Source organism: Piliocolobus tephrosceles, chromosome 3 (assembly GCF_002776525.5).
Source record: "Piliocolobus tephrosceles isolate RC106 chromosome 3, ASM277652v3, whole genome shotgun sequence".
Classification (NCBI taxonomy): domain Eukaryota; kingdom Metazoa; phylum Chordata; class Mammalia; order Primates; family Cercopithecidae; genus Piliocolobus; species Piliocolobus tephrosceles.
Window position 1 is genome coordinate 89861755 of NC_045436.1, and position 12430 is coordinate 89874184.

At 37.9% G+C, this 12430-nt stretch overlaps 1 protein-coding gene across 1 annotated transcript in view; it reads left to right on the forward strand.

Moving 5' to 3' along the window:
- Positions 1 to 12430, forward strand: part of EGF (epidermal growth factor) — a 105801-nt gene that overhangs the window by 60701 nt on the left and 32670 nt on the right. Inside the window, exons 12-16 of the mRNA XM_023220062.2 lie at positions 1880 to 1984; positions 3184 to 3407; positions 7106 to 7273; positions 7971 to 8120; positions 11744 to 11863. Coding sequence (XP_023075830.2) covers positions 1880 to 1984; positions 3184 to 3407; positions 7106 to 7273; positions 7971 to 8120; positions 11744 to 11863 — 767 coding nt within the window. The remainder of the gene's footprint in view (positions 1 to 1879; positions 1985 to 3183; positions 3408 to 7105; positions 7274 to 7970; positions 8121 to 11743; positions 11864 to 12430) is intronic.

The window sequence follows — 12430 nt, forward strand, 5'->3', positions numbered from 1 at the left end:
GAAGGGGGCAGGGATGCTATAGAGTCATGTTTAGCATTTAAATCCATCCAGTTTTCTCCATTTCTCCTGCTACTGTTTTATCTCCTCCCCGTCATCTCCTGCCTGTCTTGCCCTTTCACACTAAAACCACAGCAAACCTTCTAAAGTGCAAGTATAACTGCCCCACATTCTTTAGGTCCCGTGCTTTAGAACTTGTACATGTGCATTCCCTTGCTTAGGGTACTCTTTCCATCCCCACCCACCTTTGCCTGACTGCCTGCTTCTTATCCTCGTTTGTTATTATCTCCAGGAATCCTTCTCTGATCCCTACTTGGCTGGGCTACCCACCCTGTCACCCTCCCTGAGTCTTCCAATTACATTCTTTACATCCTTCTTCTCAGCATGTGCTTTCATGTGCTGTGTTATAATCTCCTCTCCCTCTTTCCCCTCTTACTTCCCCCGCCCTCTCCTCCTTCCCTTTCCCTCCAGATTTTCTTCCCCTTCCCATCCAGTCCACCTAACCCTTTCTCTTCCCCTCCCACCTCTGCCTCCCTCTCCCTCTGTTCCTGTTGAACTATGAGCTCTATAAGGACAGAGACGGGGTTTTATTTACTATTGTATCTCCAATGCTTAGACCAATTCCTGACACAGTAGGTGCTCAGTACATATTTGATTGACAAATAAATAGAAAAATCAGGAAATAAGAATTTTCTACCCTGCCAGATTCTATTGAGTTATTTATTTATTTATTTGTTTGTTTGTTTGTTTATTTATCTATCTGAGATGGAGTCTCGCTCTGTTGCCCAGGCTGGAGTGCAGTGGTGCAATCTCGGCTCACTACAAGCTCCACCTCCTGGGTTCACGCCATTCTTCTGCCTCAGCCTCCCTAGTAGCTGGGACTACAGGCGCCCGCCACCATGCCCAGTTAATTTTTTTGTATGTTTAGTAGAGACAGGGTTTCACCATGTCAGCCAGGGTGGCCTTGATCTCCTGACCTCGTGATCCACCCGCCTTGGCCTCCCAAAGTGCTGGGATTACAGGCGTGAGCCACCGCGCCCGGTCAGGTTATTTTTGTAATGTAAAGATTAGCAAGTAATATTTCGGTGCAATTGGCCCTCTTTATCTACAGGCTCCACATCTGAGGATTCAACCAACTTTGGATCAAAAATATTCAAAAATTAAATTAAATTAAAAATAAGAATACAATCATAAAAATAATACAAATAAAAACCAATAACATAACTATATTTACATAGCATTTACATTATATTAGGTGTGATAAGTAATCTAGAGATGATTTAAAGTATACAGGAGAATGTACATAGATTATATCCAAATACTATGCCATTTTATATCAGGGAATTGAGCGTCCTTGGAGAGTACTGGTACCAATCCCCCACAGATGCCGAGGGACAATTGTACTCCCATTTGTCTTCGAATTAAATGGAAGAAAATTAAAGCCAATGTAAATCTCCACCTACTGTCCTTGTGCTGGCTTGTCTCCCTATTCTTCATGATCCCATGAGGCTAACAGTCTCTTTGCTTCTGGCTTCCATTGGTTTCAGCAGAGATTGGAAGTTATAAAGAGAATGTCCTCACCCAGCCACTGACGCAATCCCTTTTACCTTGTCCTGTCATTGAGTATTTTCATTACCTGGGATAAATATTGAGATGTTAATTAACAGTGTTTAATAATATAAAATTTGTGAACTTATTGCTGCTACTTTGTTTGTGGGTGGTGGAGAGAGAGAAAGAGTAAGAGAGAGGGAGAGAGAAACAGAGAGAAATAGGAGCTAGTTTAGAATGCCTGTCTTTGCCTTTCATAAAGAGGAGAAAGGAATATTTTTGTTTGAAAAGTAAAGTTGTTACAACAAACTCCCTTATTTTGCACATATTTTAGGAAATCTCTGATTGGAAGGAGTGATTTAAATGGAAAACATCCCAAAATAATCATTAAGGAGAACATCTCTCAACCACGAGGAATTGCTGTTCATCCAATGGCCAAGTAGGTATTTGTAAAAATAAGGCACTGCTCTGCAGAGGTCATGTGACAGTTCATGGTTGATATGCTAGTGTCCAAAACCAGAAACCAAGCAAATCCATGCAATTTGTTCAAATCTTCAGGATGAATTCCTCATGCTTTTAATGTCTTGATTTTCTATTCTTGTATAATAATTTTATTGTTAATGTGCTCTTTTAAATAAATTCAATTTCTTTTTGAAAGAAAAATGCACTGTAATTCATTAACTGACTAGACTCAAGCTCATTCATCTATTTTCTTAAAAAATTTGCATTGTTGTTTACTGAGCAGAAAAGGATATTTGGATTGTATGTCTTATGAATTCTATTTAGAAAAATCATAAGATATAGGTCATTCCTAGATTTTAGGTGACAGAAAATTGAAATTGTGAAAGGTTAGAAAACTGCTGTTAATTGTGAATTATGGACAAATTTTCATTTAGAGATTAGAGATTTAAGAACAATAAAGGATTTATTCCTAGTTGTTAAAAAACAAAGATAAAAACCCACCCTATTTTATTTACACTGGAAATTTCACAATGATTTATGGGAGATAATATATTGATAGTAGTTGATAATTGATTTGGAGCCAGCCAAATGATTAAAACTGTGAGAATGTAACCATTTCTAAATAGGCCAATAAAAAAATATGAACCATATTGACTTAAAACAAAAATATGCCCAGCACCTGATTTATGGAAGTTGAAATTAACTGAATTAATAGAGTACATTGCATAAAACTGGATAACAGATAAATATGAACTTTCCTTTATGTTGTAGTATTACAAATGCGGTGAGTTTTACATATGCATAACAGAACAGGCTAGCAAGATTTCATTGCCTTTTTGCAGTACCAAATGCTAATTCAAGAATATTTTACTCAAACCTATTTACTCATGACTATTTGATTAGTCACTATTGCAATTTTTAAACTAATTTCTCTTTAAATCTAATGACCTGAGCCTTAATTCAACATTTCTTTTCGAAGATGCTTTACGTAGACAAGTTAATTGTTCTGCTTTTCAAAATTATTTGTCCAACATACAGTGCTATCTCTTCTTCTGTATTCCTCAGTGTACCACTTTAATATATCATAAAGTAATTTACATTGGTATTTTCAAGATGAAAGAACAGAATAATTTCTTTCATGCAGATATTATTTGTTGTGTGCTTTCTTGATTAAAGGAGATTATTCTGGACGGATACAGGGATTAATCCACGAATTGAAAGTTCTTCCCTCCAAGGCCTTGGCCGACTGGTTATAGCCAGCTCTGATCTAATCTGGCCCAGTGGAATAACGATTGACTTCTTAACTGACAAGTTGTATTGGTGCGACGCCAAGCAGTCTGTAATTGAAATAGCCAATCTGGATGGTTCAAAACGCCGAAGACTTACCCAGAACGATGTAGGTGAGGCTTTGGGATGGGTGATTTCTTCATCTTGACTGAGTCTTTATGAATGTTAAATACAAAATATGTTTACACACACACACATACCACTTAGCCATATGGATGAATATGGAATAGAGACAGACTTCTCCAGGGATCATGAGCTACAAGGCTTACCTTAACATTGGAATACTGGGTAAAAAATAGTGTTATGTAATCATTTCTCTTTCCAAGAAGTCCCAAAATCAGAATGAAAATATTAAAATTTTCTAAACTCCTTTAGGAATAAGAACTTGGTTCAGCTGTTTTCATTTCTTATGTTTTAGAAACGTTGTTTCACAACAGTGATATTGTAGGCACTTTTAGGTATGAATGAATATCAGTTGATAACATGTGCAAAGATTAATATAGTTTCCTCCCCTAATATTTTCAGATTTTACATGGGGTGTCATTATATTTTCATAAATATCTTTAAAACATTATAGCTTATGCCAACTGTTAAAAGAAGTACAAAATGACTATGAAATTATATAAGCAGTGGGAAATTTATTTTGGCTCTGGGAATGACAAAGACGGTATTTAAACTGGGCCTTGTGGTAAATAGATGATGACAAAAGATTATAAGGCTGCAAAAATTGATCTTTGTATGTTAGTACTGCCAGGATATGTTGACTAAACTTAAATTCTGAATTTAGTAGAGGGGCGTTGAATGTTCTTGCACATAAAATGTATATGTTAAGATTGGCATCTCTGGATAGCTGCTTAGGTAAAGTATAGGAGTTCGATTGGAATTTGGAGAGAAGGAAATCTGTTAGAAGCCTATAGTGGTTGTCCAGGCAACAAATGGTGATGGCCTGAGTTTGAACATTGTTATTTAAAAATGGAATGAAGGATTATGGTATTAAAAATTATTGTGGATAAAATAAGAGGAATTTGTAATAGATTGCATAATGCAGAAAATGAGAGCTAGGGAAGTGCTGAAGACGCTTTGGAGAGTTAGAAATTGATTGGAAAGATGAAAAAACATGGTTTCTCTCATTTAGGAAGAAACTAACAAACTAATAATCTGTATAAGACACCTATTTTGCCCGTTCTCTTTGGCTCAAGATAAGTATAATTTAAAATTTTTATGTATTTCTAAGATTCTCTAAAAATTAAAGATATACTTCACAATAAGTGATATGCTTATGTACAAGGTTAGACTTTATCATCCATTTACTTCAGGGGTATTGATTGAGACATTATAGGAATTGGAGATACAGTGGAGAGTAAAACAAATATGGTATCTGTAAAGCCAAGGAATCTAGTAGAGAACACGTACATTATTTTAAAAAAAATCATTCAGGTTGTGCATGGTGGCTTACACCTGTAATCCCAGCACTTTGGGAGGCCAAGGTGGGAGGATCACAAGAGCCCAGGAGTTTGAGTCCAGCCTGGCCAACCTGGCGAAACTCTGTCTCCACTAAAAATACAAAAATTAGCTGGGCGTGGTGGTAAGCGCCTGTAATCCCTCTGCCACTCAGGAGGCTGAGATGAGAAGATCGCTTGAGCCTGGGAGGTTGAGGCTATAGTGAGCCGTGATTGCGCAACTTCACTCCAGCCTGGGTGACACAGTGAGACCATCTCAAAAAACAAAAAACAAAAAATACATAATCTAAATAAACATAAAATTGTACCTTTGACATAAAAAGTTAGAAAGGAATTTGAAAATTCCTAACCAGAATGTGAAGACACCATATTTTAAACAAAAAAGCATAGCAGATACTTTGTGACTCATTTATATTGCTACTATATTACATGACTAATACAACTGACTATTAAAGGCCATTATCAAATATTACATTAAATTGTGTAAGTAACATTCCCATCATTACAGTGCCATCTACTGGTATATATGTGGGGGCTTCCCAAATGCCAGTTCAGGATTTCTAACAGAGTAGATGTTATGTGCTCTTACCACAAAAACGATAACTGAGGTAATGCATTTGTTAATTGGCTAGATTCAGCCGTTCCACAATGTATATATATCTTAAAACATCATGTTGTACACAATAAAAACATATAATGTTGTCTGTACCTTAAAAATTTATTTTAAAAGGTTGAAGATATTCTTAATTTAAAATGCAATTGTGGCTCTTCTGTAAAAAAATAAGAAAGATTATGTCTAGTGTAGGGTATTTGTTTAAACACTGTAGCTATTCTAACATGTGCTTTAACATGGAATAATTCCTGAGGGCATTATGCCAAGTGAAATAAGCTAGTCACAAAAAGACATGTACTGTACAATTCCAATTATTTGAGGTATCTGGAGTGGCTAAATTCATAGGAAAAGAAAAGAGAATGGTGGTTTCCAGGGGATGTGGGAGAGGAAATGAGAAGTTGTTTAATGGACACAGAGTTTCAGTTTCGCTAGATGAAAAAATCCTGGAGATTGGTTGTACAGCAATGTGTGAATGCACTTAACAATACTGAACTTAGAAATGGTTGAGATGTTAATTTTCTGTTATGCTTTTTCACCTTGATAAAAAAGAACTATACTTAAGGCTTTAATTTGGGACAAAGGGCCAGAGACTAAAATGAATCTTAATGACCCTGATCAACAGTGATAAGTGGAGGCGCTTTGTAACCACAAGTTACTTGAATTTGCCACCAGTAGGGGAAGACATTCATTCGCATCTGTCAAATCCATTGCTCGTTTACAAAAAGAGTGGCCTGTGGGAATGTGAGCAGCCTTGATTAAACCATCAACTTGAGCCTCCTTATCTTTAGTCTCTAACCACCTGGGATAGTGCGTTAAAACATTCCCTTGCATATTTAATACTTGCATGCCTTCTCAGAGCAGTTCCAGTGGCACAGAGAGGTAGGTTTGGTGGAGGTAGGTTCAGAAGGATGCCCACTTACGGTCAGTAGGAGGCATGAAAATGGAGGCAGCAGATAGTAAATGACTCTTTCAAAAACTTGGCTAAAAAGGGAAGGAAAGAGACAAAGAGGAGCTAGAGGGGTCACAGGGATGAGGAAATGAAGATGGGAGACAGGATATTAGTAGACAGGGAATGAAGCTAGTGGAATGAAGAGAGGGAAGATGTTAGAGAAAGGGGTGGTTGTTGATGGATCCAGGCCCTAGAGAAAGCAGGAAGGGTGACATCAGGGACACAGGTCAATATTAAATAAGGAGAGAGAGGAAAGAAGGTGGGGGACTAATGGAGGAAAATGTGTTGGTGAAGATGGGAATGTGGGGAGACTTTCATACAATTACCTCAAATTTTGAAAAATCCTTACAACAACCTGTGAATTTGATCTATGGCTTATCACTGCTGCTCAAAAGAGTAGGAACCTAAGGCAAAGAGTGGTAAGACATGTTACTCGAGTTTAGTCTATATATAGTGACAGATGTACTAAACAAGGAAAATTCCACCTTTGCCTCCTTCATGGTGCTAGGAAGACAATCAGCCCACATTCTCCCACTCTGCAAATGTTGGGTGATAGTGGGCGTTGCTGGGACCTCATGCCACTATGCTCCCATTCTAAGGTGACGCTCCCTCCTCATGTGGGCTCTCCTTGAGGCAGGTGTGTAAGTCAGTGGCTTGCTTATAACTTGCTGAGTAGCTAAATAGTTGATTTAGTGTAGGAATGTTGTGTAAATTTCAAGTCTGGTCCTTTCGTAAATAGTCATTGCAAAGACAAAGAAGGTGTATTTAACACATTTGAATTGTTTCCAGGTCACCCATTTGCTATAGCCGTATTTGAGGATTATGTGTGGTTCTCAGATTGGGCTATGCCATCAGTAATAAGAGTAAACAAGAGGACTGGCAAAGATAGAGTACGTCTCCAAGGCAGCATGCTGAAGCCCTCCTCACTGGTTGTGGTTCATCCATTGGCAAAACCAGGTACATACTGGAGATGTTATACAGTCTTTCCTAAAATAGTTTCCGCAACTATTTTAATTGTTTGATATCACGCAGTTGGGGTGGGGGTGGAGGGGATTTTGTAATTTTCACTAACTGTGTAGGTGTCAAGATTTTCTAAGACTTAGGTTTGTTTAAGACAATCTGGTAGTTTGGTAATTGGGGCTTTATCCCTCCAATTTCATTTCCTTTCTTGAACAACTTTTACTTACCTGCTACATTTCGAAGAGCCTTGGGTTAAGGCAGGCAATTTAGACAACGGCAGTGGAAGCTTCTGTCGAAACTTGGACCTTTCTGTACCCCTGAGGAGTGAGCAAATGGAGAAAGCATTTCACATTTTATAGTAGCTCTTCTTTCTGAATTGCTCTTCATCGGTTTGATGAGATGATGAGTTTAGGAAATAAGAATCACATTTGACTAAAGAGCTTCTTGAACAAAAGTACTGGCTCTACTCAGTACTAATAAGGTTCTGGGCTTATCTCAGAATCCTTGGCTCCTTGGGGGAACTCTTCTGAAATAGCTGTTGATATACCCTCTGTTTAGATACACCCTCTATTTGGATATACTGCGTTTCTCTCCCTAAAAGCTGTAGCTCCCTAAAAGCAAGCTGTAGACTTGCATTAATGGCATCCTTTTCATCTTCAAACCCACCTGCGAATTTGCCTCTTTTCTCTACTAGGAGCAGATCCCTGCTTATATCAAAACGGAGGCTGTGAACATATTTGCAAAGAGAGGCTTGGAACTGCTTGGTGTTTGTGTCGTGAAGGTTTTATGAAAGCCTCAGATGGGAAAACGTGTCTGGCTCTGGATGGTCATCAGCTGTTGGCAGGTAATATAATAAACTGTGTAGCAAATTACCTAACCTTGGCTCAGAAATACAGCTGTACATCGATCCCTATGCTTTTGCTGATTTTGAATATTTTGGATGTTAAAAGCTCTCCTGTTTTTAGGAATGCTAAGAATTTGTTTATTTGTTCTCTTCTGCTGAGTTTTGAGTTCCTTATTACAGGCAAAATTTAATTGACCTCTAATGGTAAAAGTCTTAAGCTCCAGGCCCTCCACCTCCCCATTTATAGTGGAGTGAGTCCCAGGTTTGGAAATAAATGTCAAAATGTTATCACCTCACAAAAATGTTCAGAGATATTTTGTTTAGAAGTTTTATGTCCTCAATTTTAGAGGTAGTAGTATATGGTCTCTTATCACATGACAAGTCTTAATAAGAAAATCAAAGTCCTTTATAAAAAAGAACTTTAGGGTGTCAAACAAATGTGGGAAATCCAGCCTGAGAAGATGTACTTTTTTACAAACTAGATATGACTTTGAGGAAGAGGAAGAGTAAACCAAGTGTAAGGTATAACCAGTAGTACTGGTTTGTCTCCCTTGAATGTGCACCCAAACAATCTGGGCATCTGTGGATTCACCCCTTGATATCTTTCCACCAGAAATATACCAAAGATCATTTACATTTTATTAAGTTTTTTAAAAATTTATATTTAATCCAGTAGGAATGGTGTAAATGTGAGTAAAGTGACAGACTGACGAAAAATAAACGAATCTAGCCATGGACCAGAACTGGATACTTTGGATTTTCAGAACTTTCTATTAATTGTTGCCTTAGATCAACAGTTTTCAAACCTCTTGGTTTCAGGACCCCTTTACACTCTTACAAATTATTGAGAACCTCAAACAGTTTTTATGTATATCTATCAATATTTATGATATGAAAATTTACAACATGATTTGAGAAATATCTATTGATGTTACAATAAATTTATTATCTATTAATATACATTTTATAAAAATAACTGAAGTAAGTATATTTTTCAAAGCAAAAAATATGTAGTGAGAAGAGCGACATTCTTTTACATTGATATCTTGAATGTCTGTCTTAGTAGAGGACAGCTGGATTCTCATATCTACATCTATGTTAAATCTGTTATCATGTGTTGTCTTGCTTGAAGTCTGTGAACAAAGTCTGGCCTCACGCAGAATAGAGTTGGAAGAGGGCTATTATAATAGACCTTTTAGGTGCCTTTTTTGGATATTATTCTTTTGATACTATGCTTAAACTGGACAGACAGTAGCTTCCTAAAGCTTAGTTGCAATTTGGTATCTGACATTGGCAACAATTATTGCCAGCTGTGTTCCTTGAGGTGACAGGCTCATTTCATTCATTTTTGAGGAAAAGTGAATGTTTGCTATATACCCAAGTCTTAAAAGCACAGTATTCTGTGCTATTAAGCCATTTTTTTTCAAGTAAAATAACATGCAATGAAAAAAAGAGGCTAGTTTCAGCTCACAGTTCAAAAATTACTTATGTTTTTCCTCTAGTTAACCATCATAGCTTTAGTATGCATTGAAATAGTTTATATGTATTTCTTATTTTATTACATAGAGTGTTAAAAAGCTGTGTAGTCAATGGTCAAGCATTTTAAAAATTAGTAATTCTTATTGATTCACAACAATCTTCTTGTGAAACTGGATTTTATTTTTATTTTTTGAGACAGGGTCTCCCTCTGTTGCCAAGGCTGGAGTACAGTGGCATGATCATGGCTCACTGCAGCCTTGGCCCCATCCGGGCTCAAGTAGCTGGGACCCCACCTTAGCTTCCTAGTAGCTGGGACCATAGGCATGCACAACCATGCCTGGCTAATTTGTTTTTATTTTTATTTAATTTATTTAAATTATTAAATTATTAATTATTTATTTAAATTATTAATTTATTTTTATTTTTATTTTTTGTAGAGACAAGGTCATGCTCTGTTGCCCAGGCTGGTCTTGAACTTCTGGCCTCAAGTGGTCTTCCCACCTCGGCCTCCCAAAGTGCTGGGATTACAGGTGTAAGCTACCCTGCCCAGCCAATTCTTTTTTATTTTTATTTTTTGAGACAGGGTCTTGCTCTGTCACCTAGGCTGGAGTACAGTGGCATGATTTCAGCTCACTGCAACCTCTGCCTCTAGGGTTCAAGAGATTCTCCTGCCTCAGCCTCCCGAGTAGCCGGGATTACAGGCATGTGCCATCATGCCCAGCTAATTTTTGTATTTTTAGTAGAGACAGGGTTTCTTTTTTTTGAGACGGAGTCTCGCTCTGTCGCCCAGGCTAGAGTGCAGTGGCCGGATCTCAGCTCACTACAAGCTCCGCTTCCCGGGTTTACGCCATTCTCCTGCCTCAGCCTCCCGAGTAGCTGGGACTACAGGTGCCGGCCACCTCGCCCAGCTAGTTTTTTTTGTATTTTTTAGTAGAGACGGAGTTTCACTGCGTTAGCCAGGATGGTCTGGATCTCCTGACCTCGTGATCCGCCTGTCTCGGCCTCCCAAAGTGCTGGGATTACAGGGTTGAGCCACCGCGCCCGGCCATGAGACAGGGTTTCACCATGTTGGCCAGGCTGGTCTCAAACTCTTGGCCTCATGTGATCCACCCGCCTTGGCCTCCCAAAGTGCTGGGATTACAGGCATGAACTACCATGCCCAGCCTTTTTTCTTTTCTTTTCTTTTCTTTTCTTTTCTTTTCTTTTCTTTTCTTTTCTTTCTCTTCTCTTCTCTTCTCTTCTCTTCTCTTCTCTTCTCTTCTCTTCTCTTCTCTTCTCTTCTCTTCCCTTCCTTCCTTCCTTTCTTTCTTTCTTTCTTTCTTTCTTTCTTTCTTTCTTTCTTTCTTTCTTTCTTTCTTTCTTTCTTTCTTTCTCTTTTTAAAAATATGAGTGTGTGGGCAGTGAAGAGCTCAGCTACTGGTAGATTTTGCTGTCATTTCCTTTTTTCATACTAAGACACCAGCTGTTACCCACATTCTTTTTGCCATATCAGTACAAATGTGAACATGGTGGAAAAAGGCAATTAACTTTATAGTATTATTATGAAAAGAATTATGACTTTAGGGATGCTCTGAAGGATGATCCTAGGGTTCTGTGGATCACAGTTTAGAAAACTGCTGTCTTACAGAATCCATTTCTTCCATTCTGAGAGTGGGGAGTGCATGAATCTTATGCCTGTATTAAATCATGATGTTTTTATGTCCTTTCATGTTATAAGATGTAGGTAAAATCAGGCTAAAATAAGCATGAAAGCAGCATAAAGGAGAAAATGTGTATGGAAGACAAGTTGGGGAGATCATCTATTTTGTCCTTAATAATGGTGGGCTGTGATTATGAGCTGATTAAGGGTCTAAGGATTTTGGTATTTTACTCTTGTTTTTTGCCAGTACCTCAAAGAGTCCTATCTTTCTTCCCTACTGGTTCCTTATCCCCTAAATCATTAAGTGCTCAGTGAAAATGACAGGGTGTGGGATAGCAGGGTGAGGTTTACTAAGTTACCAAGACCCTGACAGTGTTTCTGAATCCTCTTACTGTAAGAATGAGTCTGAACTCACAACCAATGAATAGTCATGAACATAAATGAAATCAAACCTTCTTTTGAAACAGAAAAGCTAAATTTAATTGCATCTATTGACCTTCAATAGGTGGTGAAGTTGATCTAAAGAACCAGGTAACACCATTGGACACCTTATCGAAGACTAGAGTGTCAGAAGATAACATTACAGAATCTCAACACATGCTAGTGGCTGAAATCATGGTGTCAGGTATGAATAACCAGTTCTCCAATATAGCTTTGGTTCCAACAGTTTTCATTCTACCAATGAGAAATTTTGAATTACCTTTCTAACTTAATATTGGCTAAGTTCTACACAAGGCTAATGAAGCAAACCTTGGACTCCCTAAGTCTGTGTCTTCTGAATGATGTGCCTGAGAAAGATGGCTGCATATTAGTGTGCACATAAACAGGACACCTTGAGAGCCTTTGGATGAGAGTCTTTGTTCTGTGAAGAAACAAAGTAACTTGGAAACAAAAGTAAAACATGGGACAACGTATTTAAATGTATTTCCATCCACCTCTGATATTTTTGGTATTTGGTCCACCTTGCTGTTTTCCCATTAGCTTGAAAAGTTGATAGTAATTGATAAGCCAATATAGGTTGAGCACTTCAATTGCTACAGGAAGTCCACAAACAGCGAATGTTGGAATCCTTTTCTTCTGTGTTGCACATTTGTCACTAAAATGCCAAATCATGTGTTCAGTATGTAACAACTTTAGGGAACCTAAGTCTTTCTTGTTCCATATTCACTCAGGAGGTCAGTGGTTTTCCAGC